We start from the raw sequence: 26826 nt of genomic DNA, 5'->3' as shown, positions 1-26826 counted from the left end.
AGCAGTGCACCAAATACTCTAGTAATACATTTCAAAATCAAAAAGATCTGGAATAAAGAACTGGAATAATAACTAGAAGTTGTTGTAATAAAATACAGTGTCTACTTATGTGTTGCACTTATCACCAAACTTCATGTTCATAAATATTCCATTTGTACCTCAGGAAAATGAAGGAAACATACTTTTATTGGCAACTGACATCATTGAGAAACAATATCTTGCATTCTCTTGAACAAATATAATCACCATCTTGAAAAAGTTCCCCTCTATGCAAAAGTACAGTTTGCATAGCTAGTACAACTGACTAAAAAATTGCAGCTGCTTGATAAGCTCTAGATAAAAAAATATTCCTTGAGCAATCAACTGTTGTGGTTTTTTTTTGTTTTGTTTTTGTTGTTTTGTTTTGTTTTGAACTAATATAAGACACATGACACATATAGATACTGCTTGATTGCTAAAATAGAATCAGATCAAAAAGGAAAAAATACTACAATATTGGTTTCTTGAATTACTCATTTAAAGTTAAAGTTTTAGACTTCAAATTGTCTAAGTGATGCAAGCACTTGCTCCAAAAACTGGGATTTAGAAGCCAGTAAAGCCAGTAGAAGGGATGAAAATGGGGACTTTGAAATGCAAATACACTGAGTAGATATGCAGAACTGGGAGAAGTGTGTTAGTTTAGTAAACATATTTGAATGCAAGATTTATTACACCTGAAGTACACTTTCATAACAATTACAGATTTATGTACTGAAGTACAGACCAAGACCTCATTGGGATGCTTTTTTTTTTGAAAGATCTAGCACTTACCATATTCTACAGTAAACTTTGTCTTTTTCATTCTTGGAGTTGACTCAGAATGTTAATGAGTACAGAAACTACTTCACAGAAATGAAACTAAAAACATTTTTAATTTTAAAAAAAGTTTCTGTTTCCAATCAGTTCTAGCATTCAGCACCATCTAAAACTTATTGTTCAAACACATCTTTTTATAACTCTCTCATTTTATAGAGTTATAACCAGGGTGATTTCAGCTCATTCTGTTTATCCTTTATTGGTCATTACTTCATTTTAGTTTGTAGAGAACTGTTGTACATAACACAATCTAAAAATTCTTACCGTATGCTTTTTTCTATGCTTTTTACTAGGAAGAAGTAAGGTACATGTCAGCATAGACATACTTGGTAGTTAGATTATGTAAGATGAAAAGTAAAAACACAAACTATGCAAAATTCACATTTTCAGCACTGTAACAATGCATAATGTGACACACGTTGATAAGAAACATGTTCACAATTCACATTCACTAAATGGAATACAAGCATCTCTGGCTTTTAAATTGTCTTTCTTATGTGTCATAATCCTAAGAGGATTGTCATGAGGACACAAAACCCAGCATTCACAAGTATGACTTACAGATAGATATGGGAAAAGAGTAGTGTCGTATGTTTGTAAGGTTGTTGAGTCAAAATAATAGGTTTTCAAATAGATGCTCAGACATGTACTTAAGTGCATTTAGTGTATTCCACATATTCAGAATTCCTCCTTGGTACCATGAAGCATAAAGACAAGTGATTCCAATAGTATCTATGAACTTGGATTAGTTAGTTAAGTTAGAAAAGCTTCTGCCAGAAGGCAAAGCTCTTTAACTCCCACTGACTTCAATTAATCACTTCTCATTCAGCAATCATAAATACCAAACCTATTACCTCTCTGAACTTTGGTTTCATTGTCAGTAATGTGAGGCTAAGAGTATTTAGTCACTTCTCAGAAAGGCTTGTTGTTTGCTACTTCAAAGACATCGTAAGCACAAGCTCTATTACTGTAATTACATAGGGACCATATAGAAATTGTCTTTGTACATGGCTGCCTACAAAGTTTCATGAGCATTAATGGTCTATGACATAATTTGTTATTTATTCACTGTGGTACAACCTTTCAACAATCAACCTTTTTGTAGATGGGCTCTACTACAAATTTATTTCACACTTAGCCTGCTAAAGATTCATTTCATGTGTCATTTCTTGGTTACACGGTATGAAGAAAAGTACATAACAAGTATTAATTGTTATTTTGACATATCTAGTCAATCTGAACACAATAATGTACACTTAAATACTGTCCATCCTTTGGTGGACACTTTAAGTGACTTTAGTCAACAAAATGAGAGCTTTAATGCATAGATGAAAGGAACAAGAGAAGAAGCTCCTTGCAAATGGGCACAACTATAATTGTAATTTCATTTTGTGCCATTATATAAAAAAGGACATATTAATAGATTTTTTTCAATAATGATTTTACAGAATTGGTCGTGGTATCAAAACCAACCAACACTGCAAAGACCAAAGCTCATGTATTAAGACAATAATTTTGAGACTCTGTGTCTACATCCAGGGATTTGTCTCTCATCCAGTAAACCACTTTGTTTTTAATGGGCCAGAAAAGGGTCAAGAAGTGAAGCCTTGTTTTGCTACTGCATAATCTAAAACGAAAAAATGGGGAGCACTAAATATTTGACGATATTTATCTTCATGTTATTTGGAATCAGCCTTTAGGATAAGCTAGATTCCTGCTTTGATACCAGATCATTCACAGACTAGTAAGTCTTATCAAGTAGCCTGGAGCAAAGCATGTTTCTTTTTATCAGGGCATTTTTATTCAATTGATTCCTTTTGCTGGATGTCAGTCATAAAAGTCAATGGGTATTTTGCCCAGAGAAAGGCTAACTCTAAAAGGCACCCACCAACATAAACTGAAATGCATGATTTCTCCTCCCCTTTCTAAAGAATGCTGTTATTTTAAAAGAATAAGCATCTGCTTCATGAAAATGACACCCCAAATCACCTATGCAGAGTTCAAAACAGTTCACTTGTCCAGTGGACACGTGATTAAACCTTTTCCAAACAGGTATCTGACATCTAACCAGAACTCCCTATGAAGCACATGAAAACAGAAAATCATTACAGTGAACTCTGTAAGGGACTAAATATGATTTAACTGGTCCAGGGATGTACAATTCAGATACAAATTCCACAGTTCTTTTATGTCAAGGAACTCTGTTAGCATGCATGCCACACTGAACTGCAATAGATAGGCAATAATTCCCCATTAACTTAGGTCTTTGCATGGCAGACATTAGACTTTTCTGTCACTGCAGTAACTTAAATAAAAGCTACACACATAGAAGTTTTGGCAGCTCTTAATATTTTCTCCTTTGAACCTGACTCTCAAAATCCAAGTTAAAGGTAAAGCCATTGTATTGCTTAAGTCAGTAAAAACTCATTATGCCACATTTCTAGAACAATCCTGACCAAAAGGAAGATTAAAGAACAGATCCTTTTGAGAAGGTTCTTGGTTCTCAGGATTACAGAATAATTAACATGCCAACCAAACATGGGATACTAAATGTGTGCTCATGAAATGAGGAGGCTCACTGGCAAGGTTAATTAAAGTGCAGCTCAGTGCAGATAAGCTGCCTTGCCCTCTCCTTCAAGAACAGGGCTGGAAATAAACATGATTGTGAAGCCTGCAAAAGTCAGCAACTGTTCATAGAATCATAGAACAGCTCAGGTTGGAAGGAACCACCAGTTCCAACCCCCCTGCCATAGGCAGGGATGCCTCCTACTAGATCAGGCAGCCCAGAGCCTCATCTGAGCTTGTTTTGAACACCTCCAGGTATGCGGCATCCAAAACCGCTGTTCTAGCCAAGAACAGATTTTGCACAATTTTGAAATATATTAACTGAATAACTGACAAATATCTTTGTCCTATGCTTGTCCTATGTCCAAACACAATTCTTTATCTACCTTGAAGCCAGAAGAATTGACAGCATATTAATAAGCATTATGAAGCAAATTCAAAGCTTTCAAAAAAAAAGCTGAGGTTCACTCAATCTTTCCAGTGAAACACTGATTGGACTTCTGAGGCAATATCTACAGTAGTTATATTTTGAGGTTACTGAGGCAGAGCAATGACTCAAAGCCGTTGCTACTGAGCTCCTCATATCTCCCGTTAGGGAAGTGGGGTTATTCATATTCCTGTCAAATACTCAAACCCTTCCTGCTCTAGACTGCTAGAGAAGACAATATTGTTCATATTGTGTCAACGCATATTATAACACTGATTTGCCAAAAACTAGCACATGCCTCCAATATTTTTTGTACAGCACAACTGTCCATTATGCATCTCATGTTGTCTAGAAAAATGTTTTTCTTTACATTAAAGTAAAGATTATCTTAAGTAGAAAGTAAAGATTATCTTACTGTATTGATCCCCAGACCATTAAGCATGTATATCACATCCTCTGTGGCCACATTTCCAGTAGCACCCTTTGCATAGGGACAGCCACCCAGACCTGCGACGGATGAATCCACTACAGCAACTCCCATCTGGAAAATTACAACACAAAAATGCATCACCATCACCAAGTATTATTTATAATTATTCATAAATAGCAGGCTACACATATTATTTGCCATAGATAAGATACATATTTCTCCACAAATGGATGTGTTCATCCAAAAAAAATGTAACAGCCTCAGTCCTGACATCTTTATAAGGTAAGACTCTTCAAACACAGGATGTGGAACAGAGAACTAACAGTCAATTACATATAATTTTGGCAGATAAGATGATTGCTGTCTTAGAGCCAAACAGAGTTTTATGATTTCTCTCTCTTAATATCACTGTGTGATGTTTTTAAGTGCATCTACTCCTGGAAAGGTTTACACACAACCAAACACAATCAATGCATTTACTCAAATGAGTAACTTTAACACGCCTTTTCAAGTTGGAAGCCTTAATATTAGCATCTGAATTATGTGTTAACCAAAAGGTTTTGCGACATATATACTCTAAAATGTGTTTTATATTAATGGCAATGTTTCCACAATGAATGCCAGTAGTAGCATTTTCTTTCCTCTGGTTTTATTTTCTTCCGTCTTTACTAGAGACAATGAAACCACCATGTTAATAATTCTATGGACATTTTTCTTGTTCTCGTTTTAGAGGAAGACTACAAGGTATTTTCACCCAAGTTGAACACTGCAGTGTAAGGAAGAATTAAATTTTGACACATCTGTTAAAGAGTTTGAGTTCAAAACAACTGCAAATAAAAAGATTAAACTGTATCCTGGTGAGTCTGACCCTTTGTTTACAGTAGTCACAAGTCTAGAAGAAAAAACAGTTCCTGAAACAGTAAATTTCACAACCTAGCACAGTCTCGGAGCAGCTTTCAAAAGCCAAGTTGTTAAGCTGCTTCAAGTAACAGAATAGCTTGGGTATCACAGAAGGTCTCCATAGGTATAAGTTCTGATTGAAGTACAGTATTAAACTTTCTCTATTAAAGTAAGAAAACAGACAATTGTCCTTAATTAATAATTTTCTGATATAATTTTCTTCCTACTTTATCTGATCTCTTTCTTTCTCCTAATCCTCTCTCAGCATATTCATGATAAAAAATAGTAGAAAAATTACCAACTACGCCCAACAGATATTATTAAATTTCCTATGGGATAAAGACTAACCTGTGTGTTTGACTGGGCAAGGAAAGGGACTGACCCTGTGATTTCTACTGCTTTGTTCAGTGAGCTCTTGCACCCTCTTCTTTCTGTGACTGGTTTTTAAGATAATGCTGAAAGGGGGATGCATTTTTTTTCTGTTATGTTAGGTATGCGGTCCCAGCCACTTGAGTCTCCCTTGTCAGAGAAAGCTCTTCAGCCTTCTTCTTGAAGACTAGGTGCCTTTGGAAGCATTCAAGCTCTACAGATAATGAGAGGCATGTAATGGTATTATGCAGAGAGGTCATCAGGTCTTTAAAGACACCAGCAACTCTCTACCTTATTCACACTAGAGTATCCCCTTCCCCTATGGCTAACCACCTAAAATTTATGCAGATGAACACCAGAAGTTTAGAAGAAGTCAGACAGAATGAATTACGGTTCACTGACAACTCAAATTCTGGATGGGAGTTCTTGAGCACAGACAAGTTTTCACTCCAGCTCTGATTTGGGGTTCTGAGAGATTCAGAGGTTAAATCATTCCTGTTGCTTACATTTGCAAGTCGGTAAGACCAGCTTGTCTGACTGCACTGCAAGCTGGTTTCTCTTGCTCTCATACATACAGGGATCTAACCATCTCCATAGGCTAGGAGCCTGAGTTTCTCCTTCACAGACAACTACCTGATAAGGCAGGCAAAAGATGGTGTTGCAGTTGCTAAATTCCGTTTCCCATTACACCCATCAGCCTCACTTTATATGTGGGTATTTTGGTTCTGAAATTAACTTCCCTAAGGTTTTGTTGCACTTTCTTCTAGCTTTCCATCATTTCCATCATTTCCATTTCCATCATTGACCTTACTGGCTTGCTGAAGTTCCAACAGTTCTAGAGTGTAAAACTAAAGAGTAATCCAATTAAGTGTTGTCCCAGGTCCTATTCTAAGACAAAAAGCTTTATCTTGAGCTAGGTAGTTGCTCAAAGTCTTTAACCTCAGAGGAGAAAAGTTACATAACGGTGACAGATAAGACATTACTGTTTCATACTGCTCACACAATGAGACCTTCTGAGAAGGATATTGTATTTAAAAGTACACTAATCTGTGAGTTATGAAGTGAATCGCTAAAGTACATGTTTCACATTTCAGTCACTTGTCACACACTTTGTTTGTGTAACCCGCTGGTCAGAAAATGTGTTATACAACACATCTGTGCCCAATACACAGAGGGTATGTGTTTAAAATAGCTTTCAACAGGAAATTCTGTTTCTTTTGCATTAGCTGCTAAGATTCATACATTTATTCTAAAAGTCATTGCTTCAAGCTCCAAAGTGGCAGCTGTCAGGCTTGCAAGTGTCCCTGCAGAAAGACACCAAAAACCTCTTACTGGAAAGAATTAGGGTGGTGAACGTCTGGGAAATAGAAAAGGGAGACTAGAATGTAGGTATGTTGGTTTGATACAAGCATGCATCCTGTTATCATTACTGCTGTCTTAGTCTGATTTTAAGATTTTCATCAGAAATAAAGACTTCTATCAGGAATGACTGTTTTAGAGAGGAAAAGGTAGAAAAAAATGTCCTTCCTGGTGTTTCCCCCCAGCTGTCAGGTTATGTCATAGCTGCTAGAGAATCCTTCTTGATACTTTATTTTCACTAACTTTTATGGGAGGATAAAGGTTTTAGATAAATAATGTGCTAACATACATCACAGTTGTTAAACTCCTAGGAAGATCAATAGATTCAGGGAACAGCTTTATCATAAACAGTCACTTTTTAACTCCAGCAAAGTATCTCATGAAACACTTGTCAATATGCAAAAATAGGAAAAATATCAACTAAATGGGTTTTGGTGGCAAGGTAGCATCCGAAATCATATGGAAAAGTACATCAATTGAAAGCTGGGGAGAACCTGCTCCTGTGGGTTCACCTATACTACTCTCAGTAGCCTGCTCCAGTGCTTCACAGAGCTTCAACTTCAAGAAAAATAAGAAACAATATACTTCCAACATAAAAAGAGAGTGTCTTCCTTTAAAGTTCTCTTTACAACCCTTCTGATGTCTGCTGCACTGTACTGCTATTTCAGCAGCAGGCTCAGCAGCACCCATCTGTTTTTGCATGTGCTACTTCTTTCAGTGACAGGCAAATATAACGTGCTGTCTGATTCATGTGCAGAATCACTGCAGTTCATCGCCCGTGTGGCCCCATTCAAAAAGTACTTAAATAATACGTACTGCGAGCTCCATTCTAATCATGCTAAAAACAGATGTTGGAAAACATCCTTCAGCAGCACTACTAACTAATTTGAAGGTTAATATTACAGCCCAGCCCATCCAAGCTCAGAGTCTGATATAGCACCTAATAAATAATTTCTCTATGATTTTGAGCAGCTATGAAGATGTTTTGCTCTTGCAGCACTTGAAACCATAAGGGGCTTTAAAAGAAAAGCTAAAAATTGACATAAAGTGTAAAATAAGGCCTCATCCTTTATCAGATATACAATATTTGTCAGGTTTTTAAAGGAGATAATGAGTTTCGAGCCTTTCAGCAAGCTGAGCTTGCAAAACATTCACTGTCAATATGAGATCTTTAAAAAGCCCACAGTCTCATTGTCACTTCCTGACAGGCACTAAATTGCGCTGAGATTCATGAAATATTGCACTGCAGCTATTTCATAGGACACATCCAAGATGAGCACTCACTGAGCTGTTTACACATGGATATGTGTGTGGGTGAACAATGGCCTGGCTTCCAGGACCATTTAAATGCTCCAATCTTTTTAAACACTTGCAGAGGTTTGACAGTCACTAAATTCCTGATAGTGGTTCCTGAAGACCTTCCAAACTTTAGCTTTGGATAGCTTCAGTTACTCTCTAGAGAAGGCAGAAGACTTTTTGTTCCTGTCCCATGTTAGCTTTCAAATTCCCCAAAGAGAGAGCAAGGAATTAAATTCATCACCTTTGTCAAATAGCCAGTTTTAACAGGAAACCATTATTGCCAATGAATAATAAATGCTTCATGTTTCTCGGTTTGCTTTTCTGCCTCCCCATAACTTCCTGTTGGGACAGTCAGTCTTCTTATTTACCTTCACTACTGATCTTTAATCCTGGCTTCATATGACAGAAATGTTTCTGTAAAAGAAACTTTGTTCCTTTCTTAAAAATGGCAAGGTCAGCATCAGTAACTCCACAGACGCATGAACTATAAATCTGAAGCTACAAACCAAGTCTGTCATAAATTATTAATCTTTTTTTTTTTTTTAATATAACATTTCAAAACCATATTATATGTTGGATTTTTCTGGCTTTTATCATTTTTTATCAGCTGCATTTATAAAGTACCTAGGTGATCTAGGGAAGAACCAGTATCCCAGGTATGCATAAAAAAGATATCCCTATTAAACTGGAAAAGATTTGTTAGCCCAGAAAGTTTATGGGCCACAGCACTGTGAAGTTCAGTACCACAGTGCTTTAAAGATAGGTGCATTTTGACCAAAGACCACTACATTATTTCAGCATTTGTTCAAGGAAGAAGGAAGGGAGGACCTACACTCTAGGTCAAAGATTGTCCACACAGAAGGCAGCATAAGACTGTTTAATGCTGCATCCCTGTCAGTGTGTAGCTGGCACAGGTGTGGTACTGTCATGCTACTGTATGTACTGGCATCAGTTACCATCACTACTTGGTATGCCATCAGGGAAACTCCTCCTGTAGAGAACCAGATAACCACAGAAATGTAAGTAACTACACCAATAATTCTTTGTAAGGTGGCTGTGCCCACAAAGACTCTTCTGTCTAAAGTCAAGGTTTGCCACCTTCTTTATTTCAATAAGACAAATGCATGTAAACAAATATTATTTTAGTTTTGGAAAAAATAGAAACATGCATTTCTACACACAAAGCAATAAAACAGGATGACACATCTCTTTGTGGAAAATTCTGAAGGCTAACTTTTTTCCTTTCTGCTGCTGCTTCTCTCCTCTCTTGCTAAAAATTAATACATCACAAAATAAAACTTTTCAGAGGAAACTCCTCCACTACTCACCACAGGGTGTCACTGTTACATTAAAATCTATAATTTCCCATTTCATTTATTTAGAAAATTGGTACATTCAGCCAAAAAATAAAATAAAATCCTTTCCTCCTGAAACATACTGAGATGCAAGCAATTTGTGGGCAGACGTGCTGCATAAAATAGGTTAATACAGCATTCCTTTAACTTATTGCACACATCTTTTCATATTGCTACTGACACATTTATTATAAGCAAAGCTGGCAATGACATCTAGAGTTAAAGTTCCCTAACACTTTCCATCATAAGGCCCTACTTTCAGTTGTTTATTACTTTGTCAGCCTTTAACTGCTGGATCTTATATTTTCCATGCCTTGTCTCTGCCTCAGGCTGGATTGTTTTGGAAAGTTTTAGTGAAAAATGGGGTTGGCCACTTCCGAGAACAAGTTTTGGGGAAGAAAAATGCTTTGTTATGCTAATATTCAATAATTCTAACTCGAGCTTCTTGGAGACATTCTTACAGCTTTATACACATCTGGCACAGGAGTAGCACTGATTTTAAGGGCTCATACAGCCTGGGGTTAGGAAAATTCCACCTCATCATCAGGAACCTGGTCACTCTGGTAGCTAAAATGCCTGAAGGTCAAGCCAGCAGCAGTTGACCATGGTCTTTCCCTCAACCTCAACAAAGAACTATGGAGCAATTTTTCTCTGAAACTAAGAAAAACCTCTGGCCTGAAGTACATCAACTGCATGGGCAATCTCTCGCCTACTGGCTTTAACACTCAAGATCTGTGTTGTGGATCCAGTTCTTTGGAGAATTTCCATGGATGTTTTGGGGGGATAAATGTCATTAAATGTACGAGAGACTGCTTTCCTGTCTTTTTTTTTTTTTTTTCTTTTTTTTTTTGAGATTTTGAAAAGCTTAGAAAGGCCTAATCAAAATCCTACACCGTAATAAAATTAAGATTGGGAAACAGGAGTTCAGAAATCACTATCAGCATTGCCTTTGCGGGCATATTTTGCTCTCTTTTTGAGTATGTGCACTTAGAAGAAACTACGTTTTGCTAATTCAGGACTGTACCCTATTAGAGCTATTCCCCTGCTAAGGATCACAAAACCTGCAGGGGGAGCAGGAGACACATTTTAAGGTCTTGTGGAGCCTCGTGAAGATGTGATGACCATGATGACACAGACCGACTTTCCATTCTCCCTGCCACCCTAAGCAACCCAGGGCATTGCCAGATTTTCCAAGCCAGCTGCTGATGATTTCAAGTAAGTAGTTATTGCCCCAGATGCTCTTCAGCAGAAGGCTCTGCTCTCAGGTAAACCTGTGATGGTTTCACAGTTTGTTTGCCTGCTATATACTATGGATTAATCTGATTTAAAATTTGGGATATTCAGTTTATAGATTCAAGTTTGGACACAGTCATGAGACCAGTTAAACATGTATAACATAGAAGATAATTCGGGGATCAGGAAGGAAAGAGGAACTAGAGAGGAAAAGCTATGGGCAGCAATGGAGTGGACAGAACTGTTTAGTCCGCAGATACAACACTTATGCCAGATTGTTCCCTATATGCAGCCACAAGGTTCTTCTCACATGCTACATCACAGTGCAAATTAACAAAAATAAACTTGAAAACATACTGAGGGCTTTGAATGGACAGGAAGAAACATTTTTTTTAATAAAGTACATTTGTAGCAATAATAGTGTTTACAAGAAAGCTGGAAAAGCAGAACAGAACTATTTCATTCTATGGCAGTATTATGGTATGTCAGCATCAGGGTATCTTAAGGAGTGAAATGGTAACAGCATTTAAGTCCCATCTGACTTTCATTCAGCCTCACACAGCAGCACCTGACTCCCCTAGAGCCAGGAACATCACCCACCCACAAAAACCACTTTGTTTTGACTTTCATTCCCCACATTATCTCTGAAATCCCACCCATCTGCCACCCTGTCAGCAAAAACAGGGACCTCCCCCACATCCCTGGGGCTCATCTCCAGATGTCCTGTGGAGTCCTACAGAAGCATCATCTCCATGTCTACAGGCTGGTCACCCACACAGTATGTGTGGTCTTCACAGTCTGAAACCACCACTGGCTCACTGGAGTTGAAGCTTGGGAAGCTCAATGGATCAAAATTCATAAACCCATGGCAACACCTAAATAGAAGATCCTGCTGAAGCTAAAGTTTTCAGCTACTTCAGAAACACCAGGATGGTGGTGGGTTCTGTGCATGTTCCTTGAGAAGACTAGACCCTCTCCAATTTCGCCTTTACCCCTCCATTTCTCGACTACATTTTATTGCACTTTCAATTTCCTTAGGCAACAGCAACATTTAAAGCCCTGGCAGCACACTCCAACTGCTTACAAGGATCTATTTCATACAGACCTAGCTCTTTTGAAACTGCCCAGCCTTCCAGAGGTAAATTGGACTAATTCTTATTTTACTAAAAATAAGAATTTATTACTCTCTGGGAGCTTGCTTGAGCAAAGGCATGAACTTCAAGACTGTATCATTATTATTACAACCGCTAAAATAGTTCTAACCTGCAGTTGGAATTCCCAGATTTGACGCCTCTTGTAGATCCCAGTGACAATCAATGAAACATGATTCCCCAATAAGCAGGCAGAAAGAAAAGGAACTCATTGTATCAAAGAACAAAAATCTGTTTTCATCTTTTTAAATGTTACTGTATTAATTTCACTGCTTTCAGAAGAAGCAACAGTTCTCTTAATTCCTAAGGTGACTTATTTTGTAAAAGAAGATACCTAAAGGAAGTCACACATTTCCAACAGGGCACATGTGTTATAATGATGTAGTCTGCTACTTTGATCAAGAAAGCCAGTTTAACTTTCATCAAATGTATGAATGCATTATTTTATTAATTGTTTTACTTGTTCAGATTAATTAAAAATGTACTAAAAGAATGTTCAGAATTTTGAATTCTAGTTTAGTTTTCCCCTGGTATCATCCCCATTTTATGTTAATACATACAATAAATGTTTCATATTTACAATGCATAGTATATGCTCATAGCAGTTACTTTTTAATTTGTTAAATAATTCTCTTTCTTCTCATTTCTAGTAATATACTTCATGGCAGAAACAAAGAATTGTACATTCTATCTCAAGTTGAATAAATGTCTATCTCCATCATTCACTATCACTCCATACTAGATTTAAAGTTCAGGTCAAAAAGGATTTTTACAGTTAATGCTGTTAAATAAAAACTTTTTATTCAGGTATAACTACTTTTTTTGAATCTCTCTGACTTTTATTTTCATAATCCCTTGAGTGAAACAATGCTTTATTTTGTTTTCATATGTAGGACATAAGGAAGTTTGGAGATTCTACTCCCTACTATTCATTGACAAAATACATTCACCATAAAGAAAAGTAAATTGCCAAGATGTATGGTAAACTACCCATAGAAAAAAGTTCCTGGCATTTATTACATCATCTGGATTACACAGGTGCATATTCATCTTCTCCCATATTTGGAAAATAAGAACTGCATTCTCCATTCGAACGCTTTCAACTTATTTACAGCTCGACCTGGAGACTTAATATTTATCATCACAAAGTATAAAGCCAAATGTCCTTTTTCTTCAGGAGCACCAAAGATTAACAGATTAGAATGTTTTCCACATGTCCATTTTACTGTCAAGAGAATATTAAAGAAGTTTTCCAGCTTCCGCAGCTCAGCCAGATGTCAATGGATCCCACAGTGAAGCAAAATTGGCAGAGTAGCCTTCTCATGACCCCAGCATTGTTTTATCAAGGATCAGTTTAAAAGTATAAAGGGCCATTTCTTGCTGAGATCTGTAATGTTTTTCAGCCCTTTTCCCCTGCAATTACACAAAAGTGCTGACTTCGTTGAACTACTGATATGCAGTAGTATTCCTTATGACTTCTCTCACACTGTGCTGTAATTGCTGTTTGTGTTGGCACAAGAAAAGTACCACGTCTTGTTTCCACTGTACATTTCCGGACTCTGGTTTCAGTAACATCAGTGTAGGATATTGTACTGGGCATGTGTTTTGTTGTGTAAACATTAACTGGTAATTTACCCTGTCAATCTCCACAGTATGGCCTCTAATTAGCAGAGGTTGAGGGGCTTCAGATGGACATTTTATAAAATATTTACAAAGCTATACTGCTGCTTTTTTCTTCATTGGTATCAGGGTTCTGAAAATCATTGCATGGAAAAAAATTACAGCACCACCAAAAAAACATAAAGCAAAACCCAACAACAAAAACAAATGTATTCATTTTTACACACCTCATTCTCCAGAGGAAGACCAGGTTCACAGTTAGTTAAGCCAAAGTTATAGCAAAATTTCAGTACATGTTATGGTATAATAAAGTACTAAATATTTGGTTTGTTTTTTATTATTTATATTTTTATTATTTCCTTCTACATCTTTTGCAATAAAAAATAGTCCTTCTACATCTTTTTCAACAAAAATAGTACGTTATTTCCATCAGTACATTTGTCTTTTTAATTCACTCCCACTAAATAAACCCCAAATTTGCAAATAGCTATACACTTGCTTAATTTTATTCCAGATTCAGACAAATGTATTTAACAAATGGGACCAGTAAGGTTTTGTTGGAAAATATAGCTTCTACTGCAAAGATTCAGAACCAAGGAGTAACCTCCCTTTAAGAACTCTGGAATATATGTTTTATTCATTCATCTATGTAATTTCAAGGAAGTAGAACTTTCCATTTTCTGCTACAATATAATGTTCTGAGTAGAAATCCAGGAAGGGATTAAACAGTTAATAACTACAGTAAAGCAGTGACCAAAGAGCATGTAATCAAATAGGGCATCTTTTTGGACACTGTGTGTCAGAGTGCGTCTTTATTTAACATGAAGTTTTCACCATGAATTTCATCATAATGCAGTAAACTTTAAAAGAAAGTGTAACAGTTTCTCAGCTTCTACTATTCCATTACAACTGGATCAACTTTGTAATATCCATTGCATTACATTACAATACCTTATTACATTATAGTACCTCCAAAAGAATCTTGCCTTCCAAGGTGGGCAGTCACAAAATATAATCTTACATTTTTTCCCCTTATGCTGCATAAAGTTCCTTTATATATATATATATATATATATAAAAGTTGCAAATTGCTCATCTAAAATATCTTCTAACAGTAAAGCCAGATCACTGCCCTTGTTTTAAAAAACATTCAATTTAGCATCTTCTCTTTTGCTGCAAATGCACATTATATTGCCTTGCTACTTGCTGAGTCTACTTTTACTCTGTTCATACAGTTTATTCTTAAGAGGAAAATATACATCAAATACTGTTACAGGCTGGTACAACTCTTACTGTGAGTAACATCTAACTATAAGGAAAAAGATCAGAGAAAAATCTTTTTATAATTGCTTACTTTCTGCATTTGAAAGGACTTTAAGCAAAACACATCATTTGCCTCTGACAATCTGTCACTGTATAGTACTTGCAGTACGCAACAAAGGAGAAAAAAATAAATAAACATGAAAATATGCAAGCTGGCAAAAATTAAGGAGTGTATCATTCATTTATCTTTACAATGACCAAAAAGGTTTTATTTTTGAAACCCTAGCTGTTTCAATTTATACTGTAATATTTCAAAAGAAAAAAAAATAGATAAATGACAAATGAATTACTTCAGAAGACTGGTTCAGTGTTGCTTTTGGACAGCACAGAAAGAAAAGATGATTGTCATATTTTAAGTATTGCATCGGCTTTGGTTTCTGTCTTGACTGAAGAGTCATCTTCGACTTATTCCAGTTATGCAAAATGTTCACTTGCTCTCATACAGCTACAAAGATCTACCCAACACACTCTGTTAGAGTGAACTCAGCAGCTTCACTATGTCTGATGATAGTACCTCTGCACTTTCTGCAGCGAATTTTTAAATGGTTTAGATGATTAATTTACCCTAGGAAACATCCCGACAGCTTGTTTAAAGCCACCTGATATGTCTCAACAATAGGAAGTAAATCTCCCTCCTTCATTGTTTGCTGGATTGTAACAAAATTGGTTCTGAGGAGCCATAAATATGCAAGAACGGCCAGAGGTTTAGTTCCACCCCCTCAGCACAGCTGTCTGTAGAGCTGCCCAAAAAGGAAGTAAGCATCATCCTGTAAACACTGCACTTCCCTACTGGAGACACTGGGATTTGCGACCCAGTTGTAGCTATTTCCCAGGACTGTTCCTGCCATGGCAAGCTAGTCTGACCTCACCTGGGTCTAAAAGTCAGCTTCCATGCAATACCTTTTTTCCAGGCATAAACTAGAATAACCATGTTCACAATTAACATAAGGTCATGAAAAGAAACATCAGTCCCAAGTGGGAAGCACTGTTGCAATTCTGTCCTTACTTTACACTTACTGTTAAACTCAAAAATAATTACTTTAGGGAAAAAAGGGAGAGAGAGACGTTTTGACAGTGTGGAAAAATACACATGCTTAAAAGCTATTTATCTTCTTCTAACTGATGGATGCAGAGTCATAGCCTGATTGAAGTGCAATATAATTTTAGGGAGAATTTCTAAAAACAAGTAAAGCAACTCTTACAGAAATAAGTTCTTTTTAGAATACCATGAAAATATGTCCTTACATGTACTTAATATAATTGTATCCTCACCAAACTTTTATTATTTTTTTTTTAGAATTGTTTTAAAATTATGTTGAAGTACTATATGGTATTACTGTCAGTGCACCACACAGCTTTTCAGTGTACAGCATGTAAGCTCAAAACAAAAAGAAAGTGAAAAGAATAAGGCTATACCACAGTTAGTCCAGAAGGAGACTAGCTGAAAACACAAAGCTAGGTACACAACTATTGGCATACTAAGATATTGCAAAGTAGCAAGGACCTAAAACTAGATATCCTAGAATTACCATCATAAGGACATCTTAATCACAGGAACAAATAGGTAGTCTATTAACATGAACTAAGTATTAATCTAAAATATGTTTTAGATTATGATTTTTTAAAAACAGACATTACTTTTGTGGCATTTTTAAATTAGAAATTTAATTTAAAGTGACATGGTAGCAAAATCAGCTGCAAAGATTGGCCAGCATCTTCCATATTCAGATCCTATGGTACACTATGTTATAGCTTTGCCAATTTTTCATTAATCAAGCTGAAATCCTATGGGACAGATATCTGCCCTGAACTGATTGCTTTGGAAAAAAAAAAAAAATAGCCATAACAGTTCAGCTTTTCAAAACAACTTAAATGCGCTGCTTTTCTCATGGTGATTAATGATAGCCTCCTGAAGTGCTCATGACCCCATGCCTTGAACCAAGGACATGTAATCTGGGGAGTCCCACCTCAGCTGTACAGACAGACACAGAGTACAGCTGCATCATGAAGACTTGTATCAGAAGGGCAGTGAAAATCCTCTGGCACTCCAGCAGCACAGAACACAGACAAGGCTGACCAGAACCTCTGAAACTTCAGCCATGGGGACAGCCTCCAAAAGCCACTAGGAATGACAGCACAAATTATTTTTTGTGTTGTTAATATACAGAAATGTGCATTCTTTTGTTGCTGTGTATATCACCAGTAGACTAAACTGTGTTGGGGAAGACTTCCAAGTACTGGAAGTCAATTGTCCACTGTGTGTAACTCTTGCCACAGTCTCTGGAATGGCTTTGGCCTGGGACAGGTAGGGTTCCAACAAACAATCTCAGGCACTTTTGGGAAACTAGCACCACTTAGAAATCATTCATAGATGGCAGTGACTTTGTTTTGTAGGGTAAGAATGACCTCTATTACATTGTTTTGTAGGGTAAGAATTTGATTTTATGGATGCAAGCTTTTTCATATCAATTGGCCTCAATGCCAGAGAAGCCCGGACACATTTAGTTTACATGCATAGATGTAGCCAGTTGACACTTCACTGGACCCAGGCAGCAGAAAGAAAGGTGACTGATTCAAATGGAGATATGACAAAAATAAATACATCATGAAATTCAGTGGGGGAAAAAATAAAGGAAAGATATAACGAGAATTGGACAATATTTAGGAATGAGGAGGTAGTTCTAAGTCTATTCAGACAGGTAGTCTGATGAGACAGAAATTGGTGAAGAACATGGGAAGGAGGCTAAGAGGGGAGAATGGGACTAGCTTGCTAGGATGAAGCAGATCTGGGATGAGCCAGTGGGTAGGAAATATTTGTGTGTGGAAATACCATTTCATTTGTTATAGGTGTGTAAGAAGCAAGCAAGATATCATAAAACCAAAGGGGACAGGTAATAGCTGTGGAGAACTAGACTGGATTAGAGAGTGCCTATGTGATGCTGAATGAGGCACAAAAACAAACTTCAAGCCAATGAAAATTCTTCATTTTCCAGTCATCTTGATAATCTAGATTTTCAGACAGTGAATCCAAAACTGTTGTAAAATAACAACTTCTGATCTTTACAGTCATCTTGTCAAACCTACAGCCTACATGTAGTCTCGTGAAAAAAAAAATAAACAAAGTACTACCTTTTTATGCATGCAATCCAGTTGAGGTACAACAGAAAAGTACAGGGGGAATTTGACACCAGTGTGTCCTCACTATATTTTTATGCATGCTACAGCTCAGTGATTTCAGTTTTCTAGTGCTATATTTTCACAACTCCTAAAAGTACTAAATATTTATTTTAAATTGGGCTTAGCATTTTGAAAACTATTTTATACTAATTTGTTCTATAAACACCTGAAAACCTTTTTTGAAAAGCCTTCTTACATTTCCAGCATTTGGAAGTAATTTGTTTCTGTTCCAAAAAAATGAATGTCTGTCTCTAACAGAAAGACCTGGATTACTGCCCAGTCCACTTCAGAACTGGATGATGCTGACTCTTAGTCATTTAAATAGTCAAGTTAAACAAGACACAGTTGGGATGATAGAAGGAGGTCTGTAAAAAGACTATTGCTCTGGCTATGTGGACTTACATCTAAAAAACAATGGCTAGGAAAATAGTAAAAGAGAGGAGAAAATTAACATAAGTGCCAGGGAAAATATTATGATTAGGTGATGTACATGTAAGAACATGGTATCTGTTCATATCATTCTCCTTTCTTGCCAGTGAGCTGCCAGCTCCACTTAGGAGCTCTATTTGCTCCACTTAGGCACTGAGGGAGACAAAGAATGGGAGAAAAAAAAAAGAAAAAAGGAATTACACAGGAGAACAAAGGTGAGAGAAGTAGACAACAGCCTGTGCGAAGTACTGTCCTCAGACGAGCCTATAATCTGCTGGTTAAGTATCTAAATTACATCCTGTGCTATCTTGTATAAACCTTGTTTGCAAGCACAGTTTTCCAAACCTGTAATCAACTGGCAAAAGGTGAAATAAGACAGAACTCTCTACTCATATTCTATGAATTCTAATTTCTTTCCATTTTACAAACTATAGTTCCAGATATAATAACTAACAAATGATGCAGAACAGCATCTGATGAAGAGATAAGAATCATTTATAATAAATTATCTGAATCTGTTTATTTTTATATGCATAGAAGTGCACTCACAACAGGAGAAAGATGACCAGTAATGGAATAAATACTATGGTTCTGGATTTAATGAAACAAAAAAATACCAACGAAGCTGAAACGAGCATACCACCAACACTGCAGAATGAAATGTGCAACTGAACATCACTTACAGCATGGGAAACTCAGAAGTGAAAGCATTCAGGAGGTGATTAAGAAAGCTACAATAAAAAAGCATTCCAAGAAAAAAAAAAGTATAAGTAGGTCAGTGCAGAAAAAGAGGAAAGAGCATAAAGCATTTGGGCCAAACACATTCCTTCTATAAATTCACAGCTTCAGTGCTATTAGTACAGAAATTATCTTTGGCTTTAAGATAGAAAATTGTTAAAACCACTTTAGAATTTATTTCTCTAGTTGCTACAGTGATTTCTCCGTTCATATTGCATTTAAATCTAGAGTGATAAATCCATATGAGCTTGCAGAGACATACAAAGACATACATGGGTTTGCATGAGAAATTCAGGGTTTAAGAATGTTTTAAAAGACAGTTGAGGCTTGATTTTAAGCCAAAGGGAAGTTGCATCTACTGCTCCAAGTTACCACTAGTGAGAGAATTTGGAGACGAGGATAATCTATAACTGATGAAGGATCTCTTTTTCTGATTAGTATCCTGAAACAGAGAGAGTTGAGGTTTGTTGGTTCAGTAACTAGGGTTGAAAGCTTCTGAAATTCAATCATCATATTAGAAGCAGCTAGAAGAATGAAGATTTCTATTATTTGTTAATTGTTTATAATAAGCTAAGATTATTTTTTTAAAGATCATACAGGCTACCTGTTGGTATACTGATGTAAATACTTCTTCATCTTAGCAACTCTGGTTGCTATTTCAGTATATAACAAAATACGTTATTACCTTTCCTATCCTAAAAAGAGTGAAAACTAAAAACTTCAAAAACTAAAAATCACGAAACAAAGTCCACTGTTCAAACTTTTTTTATTTTCCTAGCAATACTGTAACAGTTGTAATATTAGCAATGAGGAATTTATTTGTTAACTATCAGGCTATTAAGTTTTTCTGAAGCACAGAGAGAAAGATCAGAAACATTCAGCCCTTCAGAAACTGCATACTATGCACATCCTGCGAGAAACAACAGAAAGCAATAAAAACAGGGTTGCTCCTTCTTTTGTACTGATCTGAGAAAAGAGCAGGAGTGGTAGTGTCTGTTCATTTTCTTTCTTTCTTTTTTATTTTGTTGAAATTACAGGGAATAATATAAAACCAGTACTTATGAAAAAGGCCAAAAAAGAGAAAGAACAGAGAAAATACTGGAAAACATCTCTCGGATTTTCAGTATGAATGCTTATGTTTTCATTTTTTTCCCATATGTAGGTCTGATTTATTCATTTCTGCAGTATGCTTTTTCACTTACAGAAGTAACTAGCTGACTGCTTATAGTAGTAATATTATTTGATATAACACAAGTGTTTTTCTACTTTTCTAAAGTGCATACCCTCTCTTTAAGTTTTCTTAATAGAAACTTTGCAATCTGGTACCTTTTCACAGTTCACCTGCCATTTTCCCCCAACTTACCTGCTTTCAAATATAGTCTTACTCACTTCTGTTTTCATTCTTAAAGAGTTTTTCACTCTCTTCTTTCTTTTTTATGCAATGTATTTCTTCAGCTTAAACATCTAAACTTTTTAATTGCTAGTTTTACTGATGTTTTGTGTTGTTTCTATGAGGAAAAATGAATGAAAGGAAACAGAAATAAAGACACAAATTGGTGTTTGCTAAAGAATTTTTGGTCATTACTAATGGCTTTCTTAGTTTACTGACAAATAATTCAAAAGTATCATTTATACTTTAAACACAGAAAAGTAACACTGGTAACTGCTCTGAACAAACTAGCTCCTAGAGTAATAAAAAAGCTCTATGAAGACCTGTTTTTTAAACAACAGGCATGTTGTAACAAATAATATTTTACTTTACCTAAAATTAATGTATTCATATACTCCTAGTTTTGGTCCCAAACTTATTTCTTTTGCATGTCTTAGAGTATTAGACAGATTTACACTTAAAAAAATGTGCTAGCTATCCTGTTTCTCACACTGGAAGTCTAAAATTTCTAAATCTAAATCTAAAAAGTTTAATTTCTATACATTAGAGTGATTGCCCTTAACAGGAACACTATGGTACAGTAAATTACTCATATAAGCAGGAAAACCTGGGACCCACAGGCCAATACTTCCACAACCCTGCTGATGGGTGCTTTACAGCTTGAAGAAATTCCGTTTTATAACTCCATTTGTTTCCTGCCATTTTGCCAACTTTCCACTTATTACATGACTCCACACCTTAATATTAACTTCCAGTACAGAACACTGTAAATTGTTTTCTGACAAATCAAAGCATATGATGGCCACTGTATATCCTTTGTCTTCTTTGGCAGCAACTGCCTCAAAGAATTCCAGCAAAATACTGAAGCATGACCAGCCCTTCCTGAATCCCATTCTCAGTCAAGCTGTACTTTTTCTAATGTTTCCCTATCTGAACCTTGAAAATAGTTTCTGTAGCTCTCTGTCAAGTCTTCTACAGTTTCTAATATATCTTGATTCATTTATAAACAGCAGAGGAAAATAAACCTGTGAAGTCTGCTGAAACCTCTCCTCTTCTATGCAAAAAAAAAAAAAAAAAAACATTTTTGAAGATCCCAAAATATGTAAGTGTTTCATATGGTAAGTCTTTCCCAATCCACATTGAACTGCATAAATTCTTCAGAGTGCCAGGCTGTGCAGGAGAAAGGAAATGGAGTATTACATGGATTTGAATTGGCATGTATATGTATTTTGATAACTTGCCCACTCATATACTTTTTTATACTTTTTTTTTAGTTCAAAATTATATTCTGTACCAGATTTGAAATCTGTTTATAAATTACAATTTCAAAAATAACTTTTAAATCTGGACTTCATAAAAATAATTTGTACTTGTCTGATATTCTTCCTCTGTGTATGTTTTTTAGCATTTCACAAAAAAAAAAAAAAAAAAAAAAAAAGAGAGAGATGAGCCTTATTTCTGTTTCATAAATGAAAAACTGAGAAAAAGTGATGTGCTCAGTGACATGTCAAGTCAAGAAAAGACAAGCCAAGATTTTATGTTTCCTGCCTCCTGTACCTCATTTATTCCATATAATACCACCCTGCTGGCTTAAAAAAAAATTAAATTAAAAAAAATGTCTTTACTATAATGTTGAAATGTTAACTAAACTATTAAAAATAAGTTTAGATGTAAATTATTTCAATGCTAGGCAATGGGCACCCCAGCACACAGAAGAAAATAAAACAATCCCAGTGGTAGTTAATGTATTATTCAAGCAAGAACTTTGGCAATATACAAGTTCATCTCCTCAATTACTATTTATTGGCCCAAAAAACAGTGTGTTCAGTTTGTTTAGCAACAGGCAAATATGGCTAGACTACCTTCCTCAACCATTAAGCTCATATTCACTGTTCCATGACAAATTCCTAGCTCAAGTCTGGTATGATGGCAATACACAAGGCTTCACACATTAGTACTTCTTAAGTATTAGCTATTAATTTTGAAATATTAATTATTAGTATTTCATAAGTATTTCTTACCAGAAAAAAAAAAAAAAAAGATTTCTTTTTTCTTTCTAAATATCATTTTGAATGTCCAATATTAGGTTGCTAACGAGTTAGATACGAGTTGAGTGACATAGGTGTATAAACAAATTTCGAGTCCTACCACAACTGTAGCCTATGGTCGCTAGGAAGAAGCACAACTACAAGTGATGAACGTGATGAGAGTAGGAGTCAATGGTAGATAAAGGTGGGAGACCAGAGAGATTTTATGTCTTTATTCAAAGCTTGTGCATACTTCTCTGTTTTACAAAGAACAAGTGAAAGATGTGAAGTGGTTAAACCACTTTGGGCACATAAAAAGCAGTCCACAATTTTGATCATCCAACATGGTGACCATTTATATCAGCACATAAATAAATGTGCATACCTGAATTAATGACGCTTTGAGCTAATGCTCCTTTCTTTGTCCTCTTCTAACGTCTTTGTTTTGTTGCCCGGCATGCTGTGGATTTTTGATTGCCGTTTCATTAGAAAGGCAGAGAACTGATTTTTTTAGTTTTATTGTTGATGTTTTACTTACACCATGTCCTCATTACTCTCTGCTAATACAGCATTTTGCAACAGAGTTCAGCTAGTTTTTAAATCACCATTAATTTTGTGACCTTGTCCAAGCAGTCATACAAAAGATCACAACCTAGCTATGTTTTTTCATTATAATTATAAAAAAGGGGAATTTCAATGTAAATCCAGGAAAAACAGCTCGTTTTAACTTTCTGTCTTTTTGGAAATGAAATTGAAGCATGAAATGAGTACATAAAGCTCATGAAAACTAAACTATAGGAAAATATGCTTTTAAGTTCTTACAAAACAAAGTTTTGTAAAACTGTATTTCAAAAATTATCCTGTTGCTTCTTTTAAAATCTGTAATACTGTATGTATGTTTTAATGTATAAATTAGCAAAAACGTAACAAGTTATCAACAGAAACCCAAGAGCAATTGAATATTTATATGTGACTAGTATACAAACATAGCTGCTTTCTTCCCGCTCAGCCTCTTACCATTGCTATCCATACCATCATGCCATTTTACTATTATTTCTTTGTATTACTTCTCTATTTTATTCAGCTACTGTAATTTGTATGGCTTCTAGCTGTACATACAAGTCATTTACTGGGCTACACTAGCATGAGTACTGGATCCTTTAGTAGCCATCGAGGAAACTTATTTAGTAAATAAATTGGACAAAGCAAATGTGCAGGAATTGTCTTCAGGATACAAATGCAATGAATTTTCTAGAATAGAAATATTATTGCAGATGCTGTACTTAGTTGGAAATTCATCCTTATGAATATAGTCTTTAGTTCCCAATGCAGAACTGTTAGGGCTTTGTGTACAACCAGACCCAATGAAATGTATGATTTAAATGAATGTCAATAGCTTGCCTCTCTGAGAGACAAAGCCTCCAGCCAGGCTCCAAGATCAAACCACATGAGGCCTGCTAACTTGCCCAGCCACTGTATCTCCCAGTTCAACACTATCACCTGCTACTCAGAGCCATCCTTAAATCAGAAGATACTGGTTGCTGGTCCCTCCTCTAAATATTCAACTATCTCAAGTAGCAAGGACAGGCTGCTCCATGAAGGCAGGCAAGCCAAGAGCCAAGAGTCACAGCTAGGCCAATGGCAGCAACAACCTCACCAAAAAGGAGCCAGGAAGCTGAGTCAGTGAGTCTAGGTCAAGACCAGGTCTGGAGACAGTAACCAGGATCAGTCACAGTCCAGTGATCACTCAACAAGATCCTAGTGATGAGCCAGGTCCAAGGTTAAGCCAGAAAGTCAAGCCAGTGAGCAGGGATGAGGGGGGGAAACAAGGTACAAGAGTGGGTGCAAGCACAGCAGCAACATTGCTGCAGGGTAGCTCAGGTGAAAACCAAGCACAAAGGGCTCCAGGTTTAAAGCCACCCCTAAGTGAAGGAGGGGGAGCTCCTATAGAAGCTTCTTAGCAGCAATTCCTTGGCAGGGATATCTTAGCAGTGAGCTGGCCTCTAACAGCTAGCTAAAGGGGCGGTCAGTGAGATGTTACTACAGGGAAACCAAACAACCACAAACAGCACATCCTGTATTTGAAGAAAGAGACAAGTCAGGTACTCACATCTTGGAGATGGTTTGGGGTGGAAATTTCATCTCACCTAAGGCTTCAAGTGTAAGTTTATAAGAACCATGGAAGAGGGGAATTTAAACCATAATCCCTTTTTCAGTTGCTTAACACAGGCTCTCCCATTTCAGGCTGCTGGCTGTTGTGAACTCTGTTCCCGTAACATAACAATCCTTGTTAATTAATATACCATGACCTTCTGCTACATGCAGATCCCTTTCCTGGTTCTGGCACTTCAAACTTAGCCATATCAACACCAACTGTATTTGTGTGAATCTAGTCCTTATTCCATATGTAAACTTGAGCCACAAAAATATGCAAGTTGGTTTGTCTGTCCAGCATGTACAGAAGGGGCTAGAATCTACTCGGTTAAGTTATAAAGGGAAGAGTTCAGCAGCCAGCCATTCCAAGTTCTTAATAATAATTATAATAATAATATTTAAAATTTAAGGACCTTAAAGATATTAATGAACAATATATATTTTTTTCGTCTCTTTACAGGGATATATTATAATGTCTATGATGAAAAACACCCTATTCTCAGACATGAATTTTTCAGCTGTGAAAGCTTAATTATAGGCTCGTTAAATTCTGTTTCTGATACTAAAGTGTGCATTTCATTTCAAAGTCCCTATTTTCTGGAAAAGGAAAGCACTAATATAAGCAATATTATTGGAGAAATCATCAAGACGAATCATCTTGTAGTGCCTAGTAAGGTGGAAATGATTACACACAGCAATAAAAATCCTTGCTCCTCTTATGTCATTGGAACTCGTTTTCTGTAAGTTAGGATTTGATCCCAGTAGTGTAGGGATCAGTTCATATCAATGAATTAAGTTAGTAATTCAAATTTTATAAAATTCTGTGAGATTACCAGTCAATTGTTTCATTCATTCATTGAGGTATCACTGCAGGGCAAAACACCTCCTTACCTATTCTACATATTCTCTTCTCATGTTCAGGCATGTACTATGAAAACAGACAAAGCTATTTCTGGCAACTACACAAGCTATGCAAAAAAAAAAACAAAAAAAGAGTTTTATATCACTTCCATTAAAAAACTTACTCTTTCTTTAAACGCTACAGGGGTCAATTGTCAAGGTAACTCAAATCTCCTGAGATAAATGGTCTACCTTATTGAGGCCTCTCCAGCACAGAAGTTTTCTGACCCATCTTTTTACTCTTCCTTGGAGGTCTGTAACAATTTCCTAGAGATGTTTTACAACTTCTTTTAGCTACATTTTGTATTTGTCACATTAGCTAACCCACATATGCAATTTTACTCAAAATACCACACAACCTTTAATTAGATCACCACATCACTTCCCATTCTGTTTGATCCTCTTCCCATTGTCTCTTCAGTAAATTTTATACTCTGATATTTTAATACTAAGCCAGTTAACCAGGAGCCAATCGTGTTTCTACTTAAACTGTTTAATGTTTTGTAATGAAACATGACTTCATGTTCTTCACATTCTTACATAGATTCTCTTCATAAAACAAAGTGAATCTCTCTTTTTTCTTTTTATTTAGGCAATGCTTTCTGCCTATATGACTCGCTTCAGCAACTTAAAAAATTACTTATCCTTTAAAAGTTGGCTAATCTCTCTCCCATCTTTCACTACCTATCCTTTTGCTAAAACAACACACATAAAACTGAATACTAAAATTACAAGGCTACTTCCCTGCTAATTTCTTATACAGATACGGCCTGTCAGTTCTAGATGACTTTGGATCAGCCCCAAACAAAAGAAAATATTCTGGGTAGTATAATCCTGCATGGAACAATGTGATCTGTATAAAAAATTACTTACTGAATCACCAGCACCTCTTTCCACTCCTAGGAGATCTCCCTTCGAAGCAATGCCTGAATTAGTGTAGAGTGATTTGTGGCTTTCCAGCTGTCATTCATTAATTCTTAGGAAATACAATATACAATACAACAGTACTCAGTCTGAGTTTGTAGTTTGCAGTGTCTTAGGAATAGTGTAATTTGCCTGACGAATATTCTTGAAAATGGTTTTCAAGCAATAATTGCAGACCATTATTTCGATAACCCCTCAATC

General features: G+C 36.1%; 1 protein-coding gene across 3 annotated transcripts in view; it reads right to left on the bottom strand.

Annotated features, from left to right (window-relative positions):
- Nucleotides 1–26826, bottom strand: part of HMGCLL1 (3-hydroxy-3-methylglutaryl-CoA lyase like 1) — an 84337-nt gene that overhangs the window by 5775 nt on the left and 51736 nt on the right. For all 3 annotated transcript variants that reach the window (XM_082757420.1, XM_082757421.1, XM_082757422.1), the window contains one exon: nucleotides 4263–4388. In XM_082757420.1, the coding sequence (XP_082613546.1) occupies nucleotides 4263–4388 (126 nt within the window). The remainder of the gene's footprint in view (nucleotides 1–4262; nucleotides 4389–26826) is intronic.

Source organism: Aythya marila, assembly GCF_965140915.1.
Source record: "Aythya marila genome assembly, chromosome: 3".
Lineage (NCBI taxonomy): Eukaryota > Metazoa > Chordata > Aves > Anseriformes > Anatidae > Aythya > Aythya marila.
This window is presented reverse-complemented; position numbering and strand designations above follow the sequence as displayed.